General features: G+C 50.6%; 2 protein-coding genes across 3 annotated transcripts; one reads left to right on the forward strand and one right to left on the reverse strand.

The window, feature by feature from the left end:
- Positions 1–3,778: 3,778 nt before the first annotated feature.
- Positions 3,779–8,320, reverse strand: TMEM176B (transmembrane protein 176B). Of its 2 annotated transcripts, XM_060108523.1 has the most exons (6): positions 8,129–8,320; positions 6,224–6,334; positions 5,796–5,852; positions 5,329–5,556; positions 4,267–4,386; positions 3,779–3,868 (listed from the first exon to the last, which is right to left on the reverse strand). In XM_060108523.1, exons 1-6 carry the CDS (start codon positions 8,318–8,320, stop codon positions 3,779–3,781), a joined length of 798 nt encoding a protein of 265 aa, XP_059964506.1. The 2 variants fall into 2 exon arrangements, with proteins under 2 accessions (XP_059964506.1, XP_059964507.1); XM_060108524.1 differs by lacking the exon at positions 6,224–6,334.
- Positions 8,321–12,019: 3,699 nt separating this feature from the next.
- TMEM176A (transmembrane protein 176A) lies at positions 12,020–16,690 on the forward strand. The gene is made up of 8 exons (XM_060107757.1): positions 12,020–12,039; positions 12,803–13,010; positions 13,505–13,615; positions 14,744–14,800; positions 14,964–15,056; positions 15,275–15,406; positions 15,957–16,067; positions 16,649–16,690. The coding sequence occupies exons 1-8, from the start codon at positions 12,020–12,022 to the stop codon at positions 16,688–16,690; spliced, it is 774 nt and encodes a 257-aa protein (XP_059963740.1).
- The last annotated feature ends 6,918 nt before the right edge of the window (positions 16,691–23,608 follow it).

Here is a 23,608-nt window from a genome sequence, read left to right on the forward strand (position 1 = left end):
GAAGTTTTCCTGATTGAGCCAGGCAGCTAACTGAGCAGCGGGCAGGGAAATTCCTAGATGCCTCTGAGATGGAGCAAGAACAGACACTACCCACATCACATCAGCAAATGGTAACGGGCTGAGCCAAGAAACCCCAGACGCCCATCCCCTCCCCTGCCTCCCTCAGGACTCTTTAGGAAACCGGAAGGAGAGGGAGGGGCCACACACTAGGACAGCACATCCCTAATCCTCCCAGTCCAAGCAGCGGCCTCTGCTGGCAGGGGGACCCAAGCTCTGATGACTGCAGTTTTAAACATGAACAGAACTGGGTCTTGAACACCAAACATGAGACCTCTTTTTTTTTTTTTTTTTTGCGGTACTCGGGCCTCTCACTGTTGCGGCCTCTCCCGTTGCGGAGCACAGGCTCCGGACGCGCAGGCTCAGCAGCCATGGCTCACAGGCCCAGCTGCTCCGCGGCATGTAGGATCCTCCCAGACCGGGGCACGAACCCGTGTCCCCTGCACCACTGCGCCACCAGGGAAGCCCCATGAGACCATTTTAATGACCAGATTGTGGAATCTGGAATCTGGTCCTGATGTTAAAGGACCAATATCCAATGGGGAAATGGGGAGCTGACAAAACACAGTTAAAAGCAGTGATTGGAAAAGAAAAGTAGAACCATTTCCTGTTTACACTCTGAATGGTTTTAAACACTTCAGTAAACATAAATAGGCTTGTGATTAATTGCTGGATACCAGGGTCATGAAGTCAGTTGCATAAATACAATCTGGTCACCAAAACTGAGTTGTGCAAATAGACAAATAACTGTTGGTTTTTCCAAGTAAACAAAAGCAAGGGGAGAAGGGGATGACGTATGATTTCCTACAGAAAAGAAAAACAAAGATTATGAAACTTCCAAGGTTATTCACAGGGTAAGGAGAGGGAGGGCAGTGGAGCCCAGAAAAGAAGAAATGGGGGAGAGGGAGAAGTCAGATGGAGGGATGACCCCTTCCCTCAGAGACATATAGAGACTTCAGGGGGGAAAAAAAAGAAGGTGCCAGACTCTGACAGTAAGAGATGGCTTCATGCTAGAAAAACAACAACAAAATCAACAAATAAGCAAACTACCAAGTTGTCGTTTGTTTACCAGAATGAAAAATGAAAAGAATTTCTATCTAATCTAGCCATAAAGGGACAGTTTAGAAATACTGAAGCACAAAAACTAACAGCATCTTAAGCTAAGGAAGAGAGGAAAGATGCTTCCTCTTACCGGCATCTTTGGTTCCGCCCTGCTGTTGTTTCTTCTCACGAAAATTCCTTTTCAAAATGCTAAGGTTAACAAATGAACTAAAGACATCAAATTCAAAGGGGCTTGTTCTATATCTGAACAAGACACCTAGATGTGATTATCTCTGTGCTTCTCTAAAGGTGATGAAGGCACGAAGCACCTGCCAATCTTGAGAAAATGCAAATCCTGACTCAGCCAGTCTAGGGTGGGGCAAAGCCTTCTCCCTGTTGTTGCCCATGCTAGATTCACATTTGGCGAAGCAAGAGCACAGGCTCCCCGGCTCCTGTCAATCAGCCAGTAGGACTAGCTACTCCCTCCACTGGGGTCTCCCACACCAGGGGACGGCAAACTCTATTTTAAGTTTTGTGGGCCATTTAGTCTCTACTGAGACCACTCAACTCTGCCCTTGTTGCATAGACAATGTGTGAACCAAGAAGTGTGGTTGTGTTTCATAAAACTTTATTTACAGAAGTAGGTGGCAGACCAGACTTGCCCCTCAGGGTGTAATTTGCCAAGCACTGTCCCATAGTCTGAACATAATACCACCTCATGCCTTTGACCTTTATTACACAAGCTTGTTTACAAATCTCTATCTACAAGCCCACCACCCTGACCTCCAACGGTGGGGCTATACCTCACCCATGCCAGCAGCTCTGCCCCTACTAACACCACATCGTAGTGCAGGATTGTGCAGGGGGTTCTGCTGTGGGTCTTCTAACTAGTAATAACACCTACCTCTCAGAGATTTCATAAAACCACAATGGAAATGCAAGTCTGCTCACTATGTCGGAACCAGAAATGCCAGAATCCCTATGACGTCTTAATTCTACAGACCATGGCCTGCTTTTTTACCCTTCAGAGATGAAATCATGCACCATAAGGCTAACAGAAACTGGTGACTAACAGAAATTCTTGAGCTCATCCTACAGAACTGCAGGGAAGGGAACAGCTTGTTAAAAACCCCTCCCTTGTAACCTGCCTTCACTGACTAAGCTTGTCTTAATTATTTTTTGACTCTTAGTGGCCCCCTATAGATAACACCTCTGATGAATGGGTCACTATAGTAACGGGGGCTTAAGTTGTTTTCCAAGGCTTGGAGTCGGCTTCTGTCCAGTTCAAGCTGGCTAAGACTGGTTGGGACCAACAACCCTAAAACTGGGTCTGCACAGGGGTCCAGTGAGTGACCTTTTGACATCAGAGGGGTGAAAATTCCACCCTCAGATCATGCTAAGTACCTCCATTTTTGGACATGTATCCCCTGAAGAAGCATGTAGCTCAGATATACTGGCATGGAATACCAGCTACCTCACATTTTCCCTACTTCCAATCACCTTTCTCCACGCCTAAGACCACCTGCTTCTCTATCCCATAAATATCTCAAGCCCCTCACCTTCAGGGAGGCGGATATGAGATTTGTTCTCCTGTCTCCTCGCTTGGCTGCCTTGTGAATAAACACTTTCTCTGCTGCACACCTCAGCATCTCAGCATTTGGCTTGCTGCACATTGGACAAATGAACCTGGTTCCATAGCAGAAGTGCTTACATCTATATACTTATATTGTACATAGAAAATTTAAAAAGTAAAAAACTAATCAATCGTATCATTTACAATGAAATTGAAGAATAACAGGGGTGTATGTGTGTGTGTGTGTGTGTGTGTGTGTGTAGTGAGAGAACCAACAGTAATTACTGCAAAAAAAACAAGAGAGAAAGAAAGAGATGGGGGAGAAAGAGAAAAAAGAAAGGAAGGGAGGAAGGAAGGAAGGAAGGAAGGAAGAAGGAAGGAAAGAGACAGGGAGGGAGGAAATGATCTTGTTCCAGGTCTCACATGGTTCTGTAAAGCCCACTGATCAGTTATAGATGCTTAAAGAAAACCTTATGTATTTCTTCACTTAGCTTCTCGTTATATTTATGGAAGTTATCAGTTTTTGTACCTTCTTAGCTCAAGCAGTTGCCTTTTTGTAATGGCAATTAATTTATATGACAGAACTTTGTATCTCCTGTAGTTTACAGTATCAGTTGCTAATTAACTGCCATATTGCCCTGTCTTTCTATTAAAAAATTCTGTATCTATAAAAAAAAGGTAAAACGATTCTAAGTATGTAAGAGTTATTTTCACTTTACACTGAACAGAAGGAAATCATGAAAAGGAGTTTTTACACTTGGGATATAGAGCAGAACATAAATCAAGTCTTATTGGGACCTTGTTTCCATATGACACATAACTCTCATTTAATTCCATGTGTACCAACGCACCGTGTGTATCAACAAAGGGAGACTACATCCTTCCTGCACAAAATCATTTTTTGTGGTTGTTTCTGTTTAATCAGCATTGGGGAAAATGTGACAATACGCGTTCAAGGAATTGAGGACCCTGGAGTGGGAACAGTGGGTGAGGGTGCTGGCGAGAGGAGGAGCAGCCAAAGGAAGCAAGTGTGAGGGACACAGGGCAGTGAGGGGCCCTGGGCTACTCTGGAGGGACATGCAGGGTCCAGGTAGGGTCTTTGGCTGCTCACAGGACAACAGCTGTGCTCTTCTTCTTGTGGGGAGAGGGAGGCACTGAATGCTCCTCCCACAGCTTCTTCTCTGACCTTTCTTCATCCTGAAAAAAAAAAAACAGGAGGAAAATCAATTCCTGGGAGGAAAAGGTTAGAGTAGAGTTAGCGCCACAGAACTGGAAATCAGACAAATGAAAGAAGGAGGGAAGAAAAAGGTGACGGAGGACGGGGAGCTAGACCAGACCTAGGACGTGGGACAGAGGGGAACGTGGGAAAATGAGAGCAAAGAAGGGCGCAGAAGCAGAAGGCAGAAGTCACCCCAGGACACGGCGATGGGGTCATGTTCCCCAGACAGTGACGGGCAGAGCCAAGCACGGGAAAAGGGCTGAGTGAGGGGGAGCGTGACCCCTGCTCAGCAGTGTTCCTGCCCCGATGGCCTTCCCATCCCTAGAGCTTCACCAACCAGATCCGTTCTTTCCCTAGTGCCTCCCTAACAGCTCACCAGGGCCCGGGAGCTCTGGCCACAGAAGCGTCGAAGACCCACGCCCAGGGAAGCCAAGGATACAATGACCTGCAGGACACAGACGGCCAGGAGCAGACCACGGATTCCTAGGAACAAATCCTGAAGATAAAGGAAGAAAAAAGTTACAGTCAGGGGTCTGTTCCTCTGCTTCTGCTGTTACTATCATCTTGCTACCCCAGCAGGGATCAGACCCTGTCCAACTCACTACTTCCCACCAAAGCAGACTGCATCTTCCAACTATGGGGGAAGCCACTGACTCCATCCCATTTGCTTGCCTGCAATGTGACTTTACCTCCCCCTGTGAAGAGATGGGATCCACTGCTCCACCCCCCTAGAATCTGGAAGGACCTGGTAATATTTTGATCAACAACATAAAGTAGAAGGGACACTAGGTCAATTATGGGGTAGCCCTTATTTGGCCTGGCAGCTTCCATTTCCTACCTCTTGAAATGCTCACAGTGGGATGCTCCCTGTTGGAACCTGGTTGCTGGGCTACGAGAAGCCCAAGCCACATGGAGAAGCCATTGTAGGCTCCCTGGCTGATAGCCCCAGCTGAGCTCCCTGCTGTGTGAGTGCGCCATCTTAGCGGTCCAGCCCAGTCAACCTCTTGGATGACTTCACCCTCAACTGACACCTGACTGCAACTGCATGAGAAAATGCAAGTGAGGACTGCCCATGTGAGCCTAGTCAACCCACAGAATGTGAGAAGTAATAATAAATTGCAGTGTTAAGCCAGTACATTTTGGGGTGGTATGTTATGCAGCAATAGATAACTGATAAGAGCCACACACCAGAAAAGACGAAAGGGTGGTTCATGAAATCCTCGCTTCAGTGTCTCCTCTTTGTCCTCATCCCCTTTGATTCAGGGAATTTTCATGCCATGAGGATCTGAACAATGGCTTCAGATTAAGTTAAAACCTCCTGAACCAAAGACCTCGGATGAGGTCGAAGCTCAGAAAGCCTACATCTGTGCCCTCAGGTGCCCCAATTCCCCAATGCACAGCTGTGACGCGTCCTGGAAGACTGACTCTCCTTTCTCACCATCAGCATTTGCATGTAGTTTCTGCAGTTCTCCTCCCTCCATGATGAATAGGAATTGCTTCGTCTAGTCTCTTTGTACCCAAAGGTGGGGGCGGCAGGGACTAAGGAATCACACACGGAGCTGATGTCATAGAAGACAGGTTGCCAGGTTAAACTATTCACACAGAAGACAACAGCGGCCACGGTCGTGGCAATGCCAGCCAGGGCGAGCAGACTTGATATGCAGCCCTAGAAAAGAGAGGTTCAGGCTGCAGACTCCCTCTATGGATAGCAGAGCCCTGGGGTCTCGGCCTGAAACCGGTCTCCTCTTCCCCAGCTTCCTGGCTGAGGAAACCCTCCCTATCCCTCCAGGAAAGATCTTAGGATATTTGAAACCAAAGGGGAGAAGACAGAAAAATAGCGCAGGAAAACAGAGACATAGGAGGGGGAAGAGGATGAGGTGGGGCACAGAGGATGCCCAGACTCACTGAAAGTTTGCCCCAGTGCTTCTCATGGACAATGGTCCCAACTCCTGCTGCAATGGCCTAGGAAGAGAAGACACCAGAAAAGTCCTCCAGTTGGCTGTCCTGAAATGATCTCCCATCACACTTCTCCCAACAAGCCCCAGAAGAGCCAATTTGAAGCAGGATCCAAGGAACAGGCAAAGAAACCTAGCAGATGGGCAGGACTCCACCTACAACTGCCCCACTATTCCCAGCCTTGCCTTAAAGAGAAAAACAGAGGGTAGAAGGGTTTTGCCCACCCCCTAAGGCAGCCTCCTCATAACAGAGAGCATTTGGACTCTGGGTCTGTGGTCTCTTCCCCAAATCCCTGACCCAGATCCAAAAGGAACTTTCTTTCTCCTTGTCCATAAACACTTGCCTCCCTCAGAGCTCACAACCCCTTTCTTACTCACCACAAACCCTGCCCAAAAGGCACAGCCTGAGGCACGCAGCTGAATCCAGGGCCCCAAGTAGAGAAGCCCTCCAAGAGCACAGCTCATAGCCCCCAGCAATATTTGGGTCACCTGCAAGAGATGGGGAAGGCCACACCCCTTCCCATGAGTCACCTGCTCCACCAGCAGCCACCCAGCTCCCACCTAGGTGGCTTTCCTCTCCTCTTCCTCTGCCCTGACTTCTCCGCAGCTCTGATTCTGGAAATTCTGTTCCCTTCACATCCGGGAAGCAGCCCGTCCTGGTTCTCCCTCATTCCTCTGACTTGCCAGCCTTTTATCCTTCATTCTTTTCTAAATCCCATTTTTCCTAAATACCACAATTTGTCATCCCACCTGATGATTCCTCCTTTTTTTCCTCCTCATTTTCCCTTGGGAAGCCCATCATCCTGTCCAGGATGGGCCATGATGACCTCCTTCAAGAAAGGAGAGTGGTTAGCTGACAGCCTACAATGGTCAGCGCCTTCAGGGTCCCCTCATCTTTCAAACTGAGGGCACAGTCTCTGGGGGTGGCTACCCAGCCAATGATTAAGCAAGGCAGTGGTTCAAGGGCCATTTTCAGCTAACACGGAACCCCTGTGATGGGCAGTCGTTGCTCCCGAGCTCCCCACTGGGCTGGCCCAGACCTTGTCCACCCTGCCTCATGAGCTGATGTCTCCCCCTGCCCAGTCCTGCTCCTGCCCTTTTCATTGCATGGATGTTACACCCCAACAAACCTTTCGCACGCCCAACTCCCACTCGGCGTCTGCTTCCCGGAGGATCCAACTATCACAGCCTCTTGGACGTCACCACCTACATGTCCTGCCAGCTTCTCAGATTCATTGCGTCCAAATTCCAGACCCCACACACGCCCTCAGTGTCTGCCTCGCTGACTTCCAGGGCTCCACGTTTCCGGTCTCCTTCACTCCAAACCTCAGCATCTTCCCAGATGCCTCTCCTCCCTTGTACTCCACATCCACGCACTCCCAAGTCATGGCAACCCCATCCACAAAGGATTCGGACTCCTCTCTTTCCTCCTCGTTTCTGCTGCGACGTCGCAGGTGCAGACCCTCCATGCTTCTTACCTGGACACCTCCTGGCTGTGAGGCTGCCTGAAGCTCAGGCGCCTGCTCAGAATCCCTCCACAGTCTCCGCACTATCGAAGCTGATTCAGGACAGCAGACTCCTCACCTTGTCACTCAAGGCTCTCAGCAATACGGCCCTGGTTTGTATTTCCAGTCTAATCAGCCATGAGTCCCATTCTCTTTACCCTGACAGAACTTGTCCTATGCTTTCTGGCTTCTTTGCCCTCTTTCTTGTCATTCTTTTAACCCGAAATTCCTTTTCTTCCATCTTCCACCTCTATCTGTCTAAACACACTGCTTCTCCATTCAGGGTCTGGCTCAGATGCCTACCCCTGCAGGACTCCATCCTGCCTCCCAAGGATGTCACCTGAGCTAACTTTAGTTCTAGGCATTAGTGTAGTTGCCTGATCCCTTCTGATGGATGCTGGGCACCTTCAGGTTATTGCCTAGATATTCTCTCTGAAGTTTTTCCCCCAAAGCGCCTATCATATTGCCTTGCATGGCAGGCCCTCTGTCCACGTGGGTTCAATCAACCTAAATGAACAGCCTCCAGGGACCCTTCCGCCCATCCCCCCAGCTCTGGCTGGGACTGCTCACGTTGCACCAAAGAAGGGATCCACTGTTCCTTTCCATCTAAATCTCTGTGGCGAAACTTCCCAAACGTACTTTTCCCAAACAAGATGGGATACGAATAGTGAGTTTTCATGGGGATTCAACGCACCTGCCTTTTCCGCATCGTATTGAAGAAGGAGCATTACCCTCCTCTGTGTCACCTTGCTAACCCACCTCTCCATCCCGCTCTTACCCCTAGTGCCAGCTGTCCATAGCTTATCCTGGCCTTGGCAGGATGGTGGGACAGGCGCTCCATCAGGGAACTCCCAGCTTTTAGCAGTTGTGCCAAAGCAGATTCCTGGTGGATGTGGATGTCGATGTGAGTGGGCTGGGACAGCGTAGAGGCCACATCGACTCCATTCACAACCAGCATGTTTTGGGTCATCCTGCCTGCTGGGGAGTTGCACAGAAGTGAGGTTTGAGATCTAAGTAAGGGAAAAAGGAATACACTGCATGAGTGCAGGGAGAGAGAACAGTCTTTGAGTCAAGTCACGGCATGTGGGATCTTAGTTCCCCAACCAGGGATCAAACCCACGCCCCCTGCCTTGAAAGCACAGAGTCTTAACCACTGGACCACCAGGGAAGTCTCTGTCACAGTGACCTTAATCTGGGATGCAAATCTGAATCACCTCTAGAGTTTTCACCATATATACTCTTGGACCTCTTCCCAAAATGGTCAGATACAGTTTGTCTGGGTCTTGGGATTGACAAAGAAAGGAATCTGAATTATTTCAGCAACGTAGTGTACATATTCATACGTAACGCTTTCATATGGTTAAAAAAAATCAAAAGATAAAAAAGGGTATACTGCTAAAACCCACTCTCCTATCTTTCTCTCCTAGCCAGCTAGTTGTCTTCCAGGTGGAAAAATATTATCATTTTCTAATATATCCTACAATGACTTTTTTGCATATAAAAACATGTAAAAATATTCTTTCTCTCCCTCTTTTCCCACAAATGGCAGCATAGCACACACAGTTTCTGCACAATGATTTGTTCACAGAACCATCTTTTAAAAATAATCCTACATCAGTCCATAAAATGCATCCTCACTCATTTGTATGGCTGCATAGTATTCCACTGTATGAATGCATCATAATTTTTTAAAGCAGTCCCCTATTTATAGACCTTCATTTTCTTTCTTGCAAGAAATGTGGAATCAGCAGGTCAATGGGAATGTGTATTTGTAATTTTAAAAGGTATTTCCCTCCATGGAGCTACTTCCATGCAATTCTCATGCAAGGGCAATTCCAAGAGTGTCCACTGCCCCTCCCCAAGACCAGCAGAAGGTGTCAGCAAATTTTCTAATCTTTTCAAATGTCTCTTGGAAAAATGACATTCCGTTGTAGATTTTAATCCTTTATAGTCAATAAAATGCCCCCTTTTAATTGTGTATCTCAGTGATGTTTAACAAATGTGTACATATGTGCAACCATAACTACAATCAAGATACAGAACATTTCTATGTTGCAAAAAGTTCCCTAATGTCCCTTCCCCAGGAACCCCTCCAACCCTTGGCCCCAGGCAACCACCAGTCTGCTTTCTGTGACTATTCCAGTATCAATTCTCTTATTATGAGTGAGGTTGGTCATCTTTTCACACGTTTAAGAGCCCCTTTCCTCTTCTTTTGTGAGCTTTCCTTTCATATCCTATGACCTCCTTGTGTTACTCTGTTTTGTTTTGGTCTTTATAGGAGTTCTTCGTGTATTTGAAAAATTACCAGCTGTGACATGAGTTACAGAGAGTGCTTTCAATTTGTGATTTATTTTTGACTTCATTTGTATTTTTATATAATCAAAGTTTTCAGTCATTTTTTATGACTTCTGGGTTTTATATTGTACTTTAAAAGGGACTTTCGCATTTCAAGATTATAAAATAATAATTCATCCATGTTTTCTTCTAAGTGCTTTTATGGTTTCAGTTTTCACATTTAAATGTTGAGCCATCTGGGATTTACCTTGTAAGTTGGAAAAAATGGATCCAAGTTGGTTTTGGTTTGTTCTCTTCAGATGGTTAACTTCTGAAGAGTATATTCTGTTAACGGAATATATCATCTTTCTCCCACTGATTTAAAATGCTCCCCTGAGCAAAAATAAAATTCCCGTAGGAATCCAAGCCTATTTTAGTCTTTATATTCTGCCCATTGGTGGATCTGATGAGTCATGCAGCGTTACTGTAATTTTAATAATGAGTATAGAGTTTAATAATCTAGTTGAGCTCTTTCATGACCCCCCCCATGTTACTTTTTTCTTTCATGGCCACTTTTTTTGTTGTTGTTGTTTTTGTTTTGTTTTGTTTGTTTTGGTTTTTGCGGTACGCGGGCCTCTCACTGTTGTGGCCTCTCCCGCTGCAGACCACAGGCTCCAGACACGCAGGCCCAGCAGCCATGGCTCACGGGCCCAGCCGCTCTGCGGCATGTGGGATCCTCCCGGACCAGGGCACGAGCCCGCGTCCCCTGCATCGGCAGGCGGACTCTCAACCACTGCACCACCAGGGAAGCCCCTCGTGACCACTTTTGCTAGATTACTTCTCCTTAGGCACTTTAGAATCAACTTGCCTAGCTCCAAAGGAAATCCTCTCCAGGTAATTCTCATGGGCGTCCTACTTATCATTGTTTAAATCATAACATTATTAATAACAATTCTAAAAACACCAGCAAGAGCAATAAGGTTAAGGCCTTCCCATTTGTATCGTACGAACTTTACAGAGCAGTTTCACTCTTCACCTACCTGGCCTCCGTGCAGTATAAAGGACAGGTGTCTGACGATTCTGCAGATGTGCAAAGAGGTTCAGACCTGTTCACGGACACACAAGGAAGCCCAGCCAGGGTTCTGGCCAGATCTTCCTTGGGACCCAGGGATCAGCATCATATTTCAGTCCAGAATGTGCCTTGGGCTCCGGCTCCCTCTGAGCCCTCTGGATACCACTGCTTCCCCCTCTCACCTCACCCCCAGCTCCAATCCCCAGATCAGCCTAGATCCCTGCTCTTCCTCTGAGCCAGGCCAGCCCCAGGAAGATCCCCTTTCGTGCCACCCTAACTCCAGGGTGTGGGGCTCTTCCCTGCTTCCCTGGACACTCTTCTCTGCCCAGCCTCTCCCTGTGCCTCTGAAGCTGGGGAGAGAGGGCCAGGATCCCAGCTACACCCTGGGCCCTCCACCTTCTGCCTTTGCTATTGAAGGACCCCTCACCAGGAAACCACCTGAGCCCCAGCCACACCACCCTCAGAATAAACATATGAGGCACTGGGGAGGGAGAGTGCAGCTGACGTGGCCAGGCACGGGCCCCCCGACCTCCCTAGCCATTTTTCTAGTGTCACGTCCTCTATCTAGTGTATCCCTCCGTCCCAAGCAGGTCCTACAGGGACCGGGAATGGGGGGGAGAATGGCATCCTGTGAGACAGGATGGGGGCTTTGGGGACTGGTCTTGGAGACTCCTCGAGAGAAAGAGAGAGGGGTCCTGCACTGAGAGTCTCCTGGGACGGGTCACCTGGGCTGCTCACCTGAGGGCCCTGCTCACCTGCTGTCCTCTGGGAACCAGCGGCCGAGCAGAGCTGCCCAGAGCCGAGGCACCCGGCAGTGGGTGGGACGGAGCAGAAGGAAGGAGTGGAGTGATGAGGGTCTGACCTGCAGCATCTTGACTTCCCAGAAAAGAACTGGCCCAAAGGGGCCCCTCTAGTGGGGGCTGGTCTTGAGCAGATAATCGGGCTGGCCGGAGAAGGCAGAGCACACAAACACGCACACGCTGGCGTGTCCATCCCTACTCAGCACACACACTGGGGTGCACCCAGCACAGGGAAGTCCTTGCTCAGAGAGCCCCTGCCCTGGTGGGGATGGGGGATTTTCCAGGGCTGGTCAGTTCCGCAGTCTCCCAGGCCACCCACCTGGCCCCTGTGCTCACCAGGGCATCGGAGCCGAGGGATTTCCCCTGGCAGCTGGAAAACCCTGGAGGGGCCCTTTGCTCCAGCTGTGTGCTGGGACGTTGCCTCATCCTTCCCTTTCTGGAGCTCCACTGAACCCCTCCCCTTTCTGCCTGGTCCTCAGCCCCCACTCAGCCGTCCCCAGGCCTCCTGTCACCCTTGACCGTTATGGTCCCTGAAGAGAGCAGGTGAGGCGGGCCCTCAGCCCAGGCGGCCCTCTCCCAGAGACCCTTCTCACAGGGCCCCTCCCCAGAGGAGGCCACACCCTGCCCCCTCACAGGCCCCCCAGACCTCGCTGGGGAGGGAGGGACCAACCACCATGTAGAGGATGTGCATCCAAGAAGGTGGCAGGAGTGGAGGCCAGGTACATCCCTGTCCCCGTTTGATGCCAAGTCATTCTGGCCTTTGGCCTCCATCTGCACCCACAACTTCATGCAGAGGGTTGGGGGGCGCAGTCTGAACAGGCAGCGCAGGGCTGAGTAGCCACTGATGGAGAGGGAAATATGTAGGGGCAGGGGGTGGGTCCCCGGGCTCAGCTGGGAAGCAGCTGCCTTAATAGTAGTTCAACAGGCAGCCAGGACTCAGTTCTGTCTGGCAGCCTGAGGGCTCTGGAGGGGAAGAGACAGAGAGGAGAGCCAGGGTGAGGGCCGTGATCACACAAGCGGGCTGGGAGCAGAAAGGAGAGAGGTGAGGGCTCCAGGGCACTGCTTGGTCCAGACCCTGAGGCCGTGGGAGGAGGATGGGGAGACACAGCAGATCTAGGGTGAAGGGGGCGGCTCCAGTGGGCTGAGTGGTGGCCACAGCCTCAGCAGACTCAGGGATCCCTCACATGACACCCCTCAAGGCAGGTCCCAGATGCTGCACTGTGACCAGGGGCCCCGCCAGCTCCCGTGGAATCTGTGCAAACCTCCTGCCAACTCTTCCCCCTGACGCCCCCTTCCTCCCTCCCAGGCGGGTGTCCACCGGCTTGGAGATGGCAGATGGCGGGGACGTGGCCCCCGGGGCTCCCCAGCCCACCTTCATCAAGGTGCACATCCACCAGGACTCGGCTCTGGCCAAGCTGCTGCTGAGCAGGTGCTCCCTGCTGCAGCCCCACGTGCCTTCGCCCCACGCCGCCTCCCAGGCCCTGGGCCACCGCCGGCTGCTGGTGGCCTCCTGGGTGAGTAGGGCTGCCTGCCTCGCGGGCCGAGGACGGGCGCCCAGCCTCCCTGGTCTGGGAAGGGTAAGCCCCCTCCTCTGGCTGCACACTCTCCCAGCCAGCCTCTCTCTGAATGGGATGCTGAGCCAGTCTTATGCTCTTCCTAGAGATCAAGTGCTGGCTTTTCCTTCACTTACTGGCCTCTCAGTGAAAGCTGTAGGTAGGGCAGGCTGTGGGCTGAAGGGTGCAAAGGAGCCCGTGACCATCTAAAGTCCCCCTCTCCCGACCCGGCGTGGGCTAGCTCTCCCCTCCCCTCGCCTTCTCTCCCCTCCTGTCCTCCCCCTCCTCGTCCCCCTGTCTCTTTCTCTCTTCTCTCTCTCTTTCTCTTTCATGGGGTTCTAACCTTTAACACATGGAGTGGCAGGTCCTCAAAACTCCCGTGAGACTTAGGCGCAGAGGGTTTCTCCTGGGCCCGGGAACCTGGGATCCGGGTTTTTAGGTTTTTCATCTTTCAGGTGGTGCAAATCGTGCTAGGGGTGTTGAGTGGGGTCCTGGGGGGATTCCTCTTCATCTTCCACTCCACCACGCTGCTTGGATCGGGAGCTCCCATCTGGTCAGGGGCTGTGGTGAGTGGGGCGGGAGGACCGTGGGCAGAGGGACCCCCTATCAGAGGTGAGAGACCACCACCATCGACCCCGTCAGAATGTAGACTGTTTGCAGCTGAAGAGACTCCCATCTCTCTAGGCCGACACCAGGCTTCTACAGACGGGAAACTAGCTGAGCTAAGGGCTGGGAGGGCCACGGTCACCAGTCAGCTCTCCCGGGTCCCTGCACCGGGCTTCTCCCACCACCTCTCCCACCTTCAGCAGCAGATCAGCTAAGGATCTAGGACAGGGCTCATCTCCAGGCACTTGCACTGAGATGGAGGGAGGTGGAACGTGCTGGAGGGTGTGTACAAGGGAGATGCACCCCCCGGTGGTTTCCCATCGCCCTCTGCAGGCCCTGCACACAGGGGAAGTCCAGGGGGGCTCACCGGACAACAGCAGTTACGTCAGCAGATGGACGTGTGCCACCTGCAGCAGGAGATGGGTGGGCGGATCATAGCAGGAAAGAGGCGCCCTCTGTCCTGCCCACCCTCACAGAACAAGAGCAAAACGCACATATCGATTAAGAGAGGAGCCCAAAGTAGTCATCCTCATCCACCCCATGGCCCCAAACACTGAGATTAGCTACAGAACTGCCAAACGGGATTCAGATCCATCTTTCCCTTGGCATGAACCAGACTTCCTGTCCTGGAAGACCCGCTGGGTGGGAGGCTGAGCGCTGTTGGAACAAGCGGCTGCCCTCACCCCGAGGCAGCGGACGCTGATCCTGTAACGAGAGGTCCTCCAACACCCTGGACCTTCCACCCCACCGCCCTGGAGCTTTCGCAAAGCACCTGGTGTTGCTTAAAAAGAGAGGTTTTGGAGAAGGGAAGGGGGGCTCACACCCGGCTTGACCATGAGCACTTTCGACGTCCCTAAAACAGAGGGTCCTGCAGGCTCGGGCGTGTGAGTCAGCCTTCAATACCCTCACCGTTGTCTTACAGACAGCAGAACTCAGCTCAAAACCTCGGGTCCACGTGGGGTGCTGTGGGGAAAGGCCCGCAGGATGGTTGGCTTTGCCTGTGGGAGTTGAGGAAGGAAAAAGAAGCAGGCTGCTGGGGGTGGGGCTTGGCTGCCCTGAGCTACCCTGGTGCTTCAATCTCTCCCCAGGCTGTGCTGGCTGGAGCTGTCGCCTTCATTTATGAGAAACGAAGTGGCACCTACTGGGTGAGTTCGGGGAGGGGTTGACACCAAGCCCAGAAGCTGGAGGCCACCCCAAGCCTGCCGCCCACCCCACGCCCCCTCCACTAGGCTCCCCGCTCTTTGTCCCGGGCTGGGCTCCAGAGAGACTGAGTCTCCAAGGTCTGTCTCTGCCCCCTGTCCTCACCAGGCCCTGCTGAGGACCCTGCTCACCCTGGCAGCTTTCTCCACGGCCACAGCCGCCATCATCATTGGGGCTAGAAGGTTCCATGAGTACCACCGTGTTTTTTTTTTTTTTTTTTTTTTTCTTTTTGCGGTATGCGGGCCTCTCACTGTTGTGGCCTCTCCCGTTGCGGAGCACAGGCTCCGGATGCGCAGGCCCAGCGGCCATGGCTCACGGGCCCAACCGCTCCGCGGCACATGGGATCCTCCCAGACCGGGGCACGAACCCGCATCCCCTGCATCGGCAGGCGGACTCTTAACCACTGCGCCACCAGGGAGGCCCCCCACCGTGTTTTCTTTAATGGTATCTGTGACGTCTCCCCTTCCTGGGGACCCACCGGGGCCCCCAGCTCTCCGAGTGCAGACAAGGGAAGGCTGCAGCTGTGCACCTCCTATGTGAACATGCTGAAGGTAGCCGGGCCGGGGAAGGCACGGCAGCAGGCGGTGGGCAGGGAGGGTCAGACAGTGGAGGAGAGTGAGGCTGTCCACCAAAAAGGGCGTGACCTGTTCTGCCCCGAGCATGTCTCCCGTCACCACAGCGTGGCAGCGAACAAAACAGAAGTGGTTCTTATGGTTCTGGGAGTTACAGATCTGTGGGAAATACAAACACTGAACTCATAATCAATGAGCTAATACTGCAAATATGTGAAGAGCTGTGAAGGTGTTAAATGCGTGTTCAAGTCTTGGGCTTGTCAGGGAACCAGACCACAGCCCAAGCCCATCGCTGCTCAGATGAGGACGCTGAGACCCGGTGACAGGGGTTACTGGCCGTTCTCTGCATGCTGCACCCACTGACCCCCACCCCGGGCTCCTTCTTCAGCCTCCCCGCACCCCGGAAGCTACCGACTTGGGGATGGGATGAATGGGGTGGAGAGTGACCCTGGGCCATGATCAGCGTGAAGACAGACCACAAATGGCAACAGTCGCTCTGATGCCTACAGCTTTGGCCCTCTGTCCCCAGGCCCTGTTCATAGGCATCAAGGTCATGCTGTTGGGGGTCTGGGCTCTACTGCTGCTGGCATCTCTGGTCCCCCTGTGTCTGTGCTGCTGGAGAAAATACCGATCTAAGGAGGTGAGTCCCTAAAGCTTGTGTCTGTGTTTGGGGCAGGAGTGCTGTCCAGGGGAGACAGGAATGGAGAGCGGATGGCTTGGGGAGGAGAAAAGTGTCATTACAGTGAGCGTCAAGGGGCATCATTCCTGTCTTTCCACCCCAGGAGTGGCCCAGCCCAGAGACCCCCTGTCCCTGACCAAGTAACACCCAGTCCAAAGACCCTAGGGAGGGACTTCCCTGGCAGTCCAGCGGTTAAGACTTCACCTTCCAATGCAGGGGGTGCTGTTGGTTCAATCCCCGGTTGGGGAGCTAACATCCCACATGCCTCGCGGCCAAAACACCAAAACATAAAACAGAAGCAATATTGTAACAAATTCAATAAAGACTTTTCAAAAATTGGTCCACATCAAAAAAAAAATCTGAAAAAGAGACCCTAGGAAGCTAGGGAAGTCCATGTACATGGTGGGACCTTGGGGCTCTTTGCATCAGGTACCATGAGGCTGATGTTGGATCTGATTGGCTCCAGAAATAAGCTGCCCTGGTACAGAGCTTTTACACTTTCTCTCCCCCATGGGCTGTCCCACCCCCTCCTTTTCCCTTAGAAAAGAGACCCTCCCTTGGAAGAAACTGCTGGGAGTGAGTGAAATTAGCCCTGCTTCTCCAGAGGACCCATGTCTGGAGCTCCACCTGGACTGGGTGTCCCAGCATCTGCCTCGTGGAAGAAGACCCAGGCCGGGAAGAGAGGCTCTCCTCTGGTCCAGTTATCCTTCCCCCATGGCCACAGCCACTGCCCTGCACCACCAACCATCAGAGCTGCTCTGGTCCATTTCCTGCTCACCTTCACCATCCTGCCTGCTTCATGTCCCCTCTTGAGCAATGATGATAATAAACTCTCGTGCTGTTTCTCCCAGCTTCTTGCTTAGGGTATTTCTCTTGGCTGGAGGGAGGCAGAGGAGAATGAGCCAACCGCAAACCTACAAATCTCGTTCCACTCCCAACAGCCAGTCTGGGTCTAGAGTTGCCGGCCTTGAAAACAGACTCTCTTTGAGGCTGGTCCTGGGACTGTAGGCCCAAATGCCTGGGAATGAAAGTTGAAAGGAAGAGAGACTCTGATCCCCGCTCCCTGGTATGAATTTTGCCATACCAGGATTGCTCACCAAGGTGGAGGCGGGCGTGTCATCAGCTAAACCCAAAAAATGGGGAAGGGGAGCAATTACTGTGTTTCAGCCAGAGACAGAGAAACCTGATGGAGATGGTGCTTGATTTGAGCTCTCACCTTCCCAGAGAAACACAGCCAGCCTGAGATGATTCTGCAGGGAGGCATCCTGAGGAATAAATACCCAAACTACCCATTTCTACCTCTTGCTAGTTTTCCCTATTCGCCAAACCTAACAGGAAGTCATGGGACATTGGGCAATGATATGATCCATATAAGACACCCCTCTGGGGCACAGAGCAGGCTAGAGAAATATGGAAGGAATATCTGGAGAGGCAAACAAATGGTATCTGAAACAATTACTTTTGTTTGTGTGTGAAAAAATATGGTTGAAGCCTTCCCAAATTTGCTGAAAGACACAAACAGACAGACTCAAGAAGCTCAATGAACCCTTAACAGAACCAACTCAAAGAAGTACAAGCCTAGATATATCATAATCAAACTGCTAAAACACTAAAGACAAAGTCTTGAAAATAGCCAAACAAAAATGACCCATTTCCTATAGAGAAGGGTAATCCAATGACTGTGGTTTCTCATCAGAAACTGTGATGGCCAGAAAAAGTGGCACCATGTTTTTTTAAATCATTAAATATAAACACAGTATTGTACAGCAACATTTTAGTGTGACTAAAAACAGAGCTGGCACAAGGAAGTTTAAGGGGTGATGGTCTGTTCTTTATCCTGATCATGGTACTGGTTACAGGAATCTATACATGTATTAAAACTCACAGGGCCTCCCTGGTGGCGCAAGTGGTTGAGAGTCCGCCTGCCGATGCAGGGGATACGGGTTCGTGCCCCGGTCTGGGAGGATCCCATATGCCGCGGAGCGGCTGGGCCCGTGAGCCATGGCCGCTGAGCCTGCGCGTCCGGAGCCTGCGCGTCTGGAGCCTGTGCTCCGCAACGGGGGAGGCCACAACAGTGAGAGGCCCGCATACCGAAAAAAAAAAAAAAAACCTCACAGAACTGTACACAGAAAAGCGAAGGTCAGTTTTACTATCATAATAACTCATAATGATACAGAGATAAGTTTGGGATTATTTGTCCATCCCTGTCTCAACACCTCCAAGTCATTTCCAAATGTGTACATTCATTTTCCCCCTCAAAATAAGAGCCTCTTCGATGCAAGCCTGTGATTGTAGCTGTATTTTATATATATATATATATATATATTTATATATATATATATATATATATATATATATAGGCTGCATTGGGTCTTTGTTGCTGTGCACGGGCTTTCTCTAGTTGCTAGGAGTGTGGGCTCCAGTAGTTGTGGCACGCACTCAGTAGTTGTGGCGCACGGGCTTAGTTGCTCTGCGGCATGTGGGATCTTCCCAGACCAGGGCTCAAACCCATGTCCCCTGCATTGGCAGGCAGATTCTTAACCACTGCACCACCAGGGAATCCCTGTATTTTCAAATAAACAAATTGCTTTTGAAAAAAATTTTTAAACAAAAGGCAGGGCTGGCAAGATACCTGATTTCCTACAGAAGAGAAAACCGAAGATCCAGGACACTCTGAAGCTGTTCGGAAGGAGGGAGGGTAACCAACAGGGACGGAAGCTGAGGAAGAGCTCGGGGTTGGCGGGGGGGGGGGGGGGGGGGGGCACTTGGGAAGGGGTCAGTCCCAGAGACTCAGACCTGCCAGATGCAATAAACAAAGGAGGTTGCCACATTCTGACAGTAAAAGACCACTTCTGAGCAAAAGGGCAAACTGAGTTGACATTCATTTATCTGAATAAAGAATGGAAAGAATTTACATCTAGTCGAAGCCGTAAAAGGACTGAATTTGGAAACACTGTAGAAGAGAAATTCATACCATCTTTAGCTTGAGAAAGAAAGTAATCCACCACGGTCTTTATCTCAGATTTACCCTGCAAATATTTCTTATGACAATATGTTTTTTTAAACTTAGTGATTAACAGGCTCCAAAACAGAATTAAGGCAAGATTGACTTTAAATTCAAATGCCTGCTTCCCTATCTGAATTCCACACCCCCAACCCCCCCCGCCACAAGCCAGCTTGATGTAATTAACACCACCACCTAGTGGCTACAAAAAGTGTTCTTCAGGAGAAACTAGAAAATTAATTTTTTTACACAATTCTTTGAAAATTGTCAATGTATTACTGAACAAATATCTACTAATGCCTCCCATGTAGCAGGTACTGTGGGTCCTGGGAAGGGAACTGTGAACAGTACGACAATCCTCTGCCTTGCCTAACCCAGGTGACCTTGAGGAGTAAGGGCCGAGAAGTCACGACATATTCCCCGTCCCCCAGTAGGCGTACCCCCTGCCACCTGCTCTGCTTGAGGCAGTTGGTTAGAATCGTGCCATTACATCCCCTCAAATCCAGAATTAGAGGGCAGATGGGAGATTTCCTTCTGCTCCACGACCTCCAGTTGTCTCCCTGTCCCACCTCTTCTGCTCCAGGGACCCACAGTTCAGGAACCAGATATCTCAGTTCTGAGCTGGAGTCAGCCCCTGTCACAGTCCACCCTGCCTGAGCATCCACACAGGTGTTAGCTCGGTCCTGCACCAACCCTGGCCCACTGGGACACAGGCCTGCCCATCCACTGGGAAGACCTTCCACACTCACAAGAATGGTGGGGACATGGTCCACGGAAAATCTCTTCTTGGAAACTTGGGCTCCATGGTAGAAAGACCCCAGAAGTGGCCTCTCCCTCCCCTATCCAGCCAAGCCTGGGGTCCCAGAGGAATCTGCCTGCCCCACAGCTGAAGCACTGTGACCCAGGGCCCAAAGAAGATTCCCCAAGAGCACAGCTCCAAGCCTCCAGCACAATCTGGTCACCTTCAGCACAAAAGACAAGAAGGATTTCTTAAACAAGACACCAAAAGCACCAGCCACAAAAGAAAAGACTGATACATTTAAATGCATTAAAATTAGAGACTTCTGGCCCTCAAAAAATAAAGAAAATGAAAATATAAGCCATATAACATGATAAAATACTTAGCAGCACATGTAATTAACACAGGACAAGTATCCAGCGTGTACCAAGTTGAACCATATGAAACTGCCATTTTATGTAGGTCAGAATGATCAAATACCAGCAACTTCATGGGATTCAAAGTAACATAAAGAATTCCTACAGGGCCTCCCTGGTGGCGCAAGTGGTTGAGAGTCCGCCTGCCGATGCAGGGGATACGGGTTCGTGCCCCGGTCTGGGAGGATCCCATATGCCGCGGAGCGGCTGGGCCCGTGAGCCATGGCCGCTGAGCCTGCGCGTCCGGAGCCTGTGCTCCGCAACGGGGGAGGCCACAACAGTGAGAGGCCCGCATACCGCAAAAAAAAAATAAAAAATAAATAAATAAATAAATAAAAAAGAATTCCTACAAATCATTAAGGCAGACAATCCGACAGAAAAATTGACCAAAGGTTTGCACAGACACTCCACATAAGAGGAAATCCAAATGGCCAGTCAGTATAGGAAATGTGCTTAACCTCATCAATATTTGGATAAAGGTAAATTAAAGCCACAATAACATACCATGAGCTAATCCGTCATATTTGGCAAAAATTTAAAAGTCTGACAATACTAAATGTTGGTGAGGATGTGGAGCAATGGGAACACTCATACACTGCTGGCAGGAAGATAAACTCGGACAGGTCCCTCCCCCACCCAGTGCAGCCCAACTTGCATGTGCAGTCGTGCTGACCCCACCTCCTCAGAGAGACTTGCCTCCATCTATTTCTACACCCTTTCTCAAATAGGTGACCTTTCCTCCACCAGAAAATCCCCATCACTTGTATATACACTGTTGCTGTATATACAAGTGATATATACATGTGTGTATGTAGCTCCCTTTTCTCCCCAACTAGACTGTGAACACTGAAGTCAGGACTGGCTCAGGTCCGTTTGCACACCCCAGAGTTCTTACCTGAGGATTCCACTTCTGGGTATTTACTGGAAGAAAATGAAAACACTGATTCGAAAAGATATCTGCACCCCTATGTTCATTGAAGCACTATTTACAATAGCCAAGATATGGAAACAACCTAAGTGTCCATCACAGATGAGTGGATAAAGAAGATGTGAGATATATAGAGAGAGATAATGGACAACTACTAAACCCTAAGAAAAAATGAAATCTTAACCATTTGTGACAACATAGATGGCCCTCGAGAACATTGTGCTAAGTGAAATAAGTCAGATGGAGAAAGCCATACTTTATGATTTCACTTATATGTGGAATCTAAAAAACAACCGAACAGACAAAACTCATAGGTACAGAGAACAGATGGGTTGTTGCCAGAGGGGAAGGGGGTTGAGGGTGGATGACATGGTGAAGGCGATCAAGAGGTACAAACTTCAGTTATTAAAAAAAAAAAAGTCATGCGATGTACAGAATGAGAACTATAGTCAATAATATTGTCTTGCAAATTTGAAAGTCACTAAGAAAGTAAATCTTAAGAGTTTTCATCACAAGAAAAAAATTTTTTTTTTACCCAGCTCAATCTAAGTCCTAGGGCAATACCGGTTCCCTTTGCCTGTTTGGAATAGAATGAGACTTTCCCATCACTCCATTCCCTGGGAATGAAAACTGCAGGATAGGGCTTCCCTGGTGGCGCAGTGGTTGGGAGTCTGCCTGCCAATGCAGGGGACGTGGGTTCGTGCCCCGGTCCAGGAGGATCCCACATGCCGCAGAGCGGCTGGGCCCGTGAGCCATGGCCGCTGAGCCTGCGCGTCCGGAGCCTGTGCTCCACAATGGGAGAGGCCACAACAGTGGGAGGCCCACATACCGCAAAAAAAAAAAAAAACTGCAGGATGGCAGGTGGCACAGAATTCCTTTGGGACTCCAAATTCTTTAGTCTTGCCCATGATTCTGGGCATGAAGTTTTCTGCCTGAAGGCACATGAGCTGAATTTGGATGCTCAGAATAGAAGATACAGAGACCAATTAGGTTCTGCCCTAGAGACTTGATTTACGAGCCTTCTTCCTAACAGAGCATGTGGCCAAACCTGAAGACAAAAATAAGAGAGAGAGATTTAAAGTTTACTCTTGAGTTTGCAAAAGATATACTCACTCCTGACCACTATGAGTGACAGAAAATAGTCCCAGCTTTCCGATGGTTTCAGAAGAGAACCGTGGCTCACCATGGAAAGGCCTCCGTGGCATAAGCTGAGAACAGCCAGGAGAGAGTGGATATCAGGTGTCTCTCATGGCCCCAGTGACTTTGCCCTGCCAGGCCCAGGAGTGGGTCTGGACTTCCTTGGTTGCCAGTATGGCTTTTCTGGTTGAAAAAGATGAAACCAGAAGAAAGGAGGTGACGTTCTGACGGATGTGAGCACTTTCCTTCCTCCGTGCTCAGAGTCACAGACCTAGACCTGGTCAGTGGACAAGAAGCCAGGATTCCTAAGAGCGCTGATGTTCTTCTTGCCCCTCCAGGCGGTCTCTCCACCCTGCTCGCCTGGCGGGCTGGCCTCCATGGACTGCATTTGGAGGCTCCCTTGTGCCATAGCACGGGTTGGGTTCAGCCTATAGGTGGCCCTGGCAGGTGAAGGTGATCAAAGTATTTGGTCCCCTGGCTTCCTCTGTGCCAGACCCCAGTGTGGCATGGCAGCGTCCTACCAAGGGCCACAGCTCTTGTCAGGTGGCTCTGTCCTACAAGTCTCAGCTTGTTCTAGGAACATGCCGGATTAAAGGAACCAGAGAAGCTCATCAAGAGATTACCTGAGGGCTTCCCTGGTGGCGCAGTGGTTGAGAGTCCGCCTGCCGATGCAGGGGACACGGGTTCGTGCCCCGGTCCGGGAAGATCCCACGTGCCGCGGAGCGGCTGGGCCCGTGAGCCATGGCCGCTGAGCCTGCACGTCCAGAGCCTGTGGTCCGCAATGGGAGAGGCCACAGCAGTGAGAGGCCCGTGTACCGCAAAAAAAAAAAACAAAAAAAACCAGAGATTACCTGAGACCAGATTAAAGGAGTGCAGGCCCTGCACACACCCTAACCCTATCAAGAACCCCATCCTTGAACCATTGTTATAAAACTGCTCACCAAATCCTCCTGGGTTGGGACACACAGTTTCGAGGGGCAGGAACCCTCTATGTTCCCCTTTGCCCGGCAGAGCAATAAAGCTATGGTTTTCTACCTCACCCAGAACTCTGTCTCTAAGATTCGATTCAGCCCCAGTGCACAGAGGCCAAGTTCTCAGCATCAATAGCAGGAGAAGTGGAGAGCAGGCAATAGATGAAGTTGCTGCTCGGGCACAGAACTGGCCGGTGTGCTGGAGGCGCTGGGAGGCCAAGAAGTCCAGGTTTGGCTGGCCTGTCAGGTGCCCAGCTGGAGGGTCGAAGGAAGGGGCATTCCCATGATAAGGGAGCTATAGCTCCAA

The sequence above is a fragment of the Mesoplodon densirostris genome, chromosome 9 (assembly GCF_025265405.1).
Source record: "Mesoplodon densirostris isolate mMesDen1 chromosome 9, mMesDen1 primary haplotype, whole genome shotgun sequence".
Lineage (NCBI taxonomy): Eukaryota > Metazoa > Chordata > Mammalia > Artiodactyla > Ziphiidae > Mesoplodon > Mesoplodon densirostris.

What these genes read in the sequence shown, in the direction of transcription:
- TMEM176B (XM_060108523.1), bottom strand. Translation starts at nt 8,320, where the DNA reads ATGACCCAAAACATGCTGGTTGTGAATGGAGTCGATGTGGCCTCTACG. An exon ending in ATGGACAGCTGGCACTAGGG is followed by an intron (nt 6,335 to 8,128) that starts GTAAGAGCGGGA and finishes CATCTCTTGCAG; the next exon opens with GTGACCCAAATATTGCTGGG. An exon ending in CCTTTTGGGCAGGGTTTGTG is followed by an intron (nt 5,853 to 6,223) that starts GTGAGTAAGAAA and finishes TTCTCTTCCTAG; the next exon opens with GCCATTGCAGCAGGAGTTGG.
- TMEM176A (XM_060107757.1), top strand. Translation starts at nt 12,020, where the DNA reads ATGGTCCCTGAAGAGAGCAG. An exon ending in CCATCTGGTCAGGGGCTGTG is followed by an intron (nt 13,616 to 14,743) that starts GTGAGTGGGGCG and finishes ATCTCTCCCCAG; the next exon opens with GCTGTGCTGGCTGGAGCTGT. An exon ending in CCTATGTGAACATGCTGAAG is followed by an intron (nt 15,407 to 15,956) that starts GTAGCCGGGCCG and finishes CTCTGTCCCCAG; the next exon opens with GCCCTGTTCATAGGCATCAA.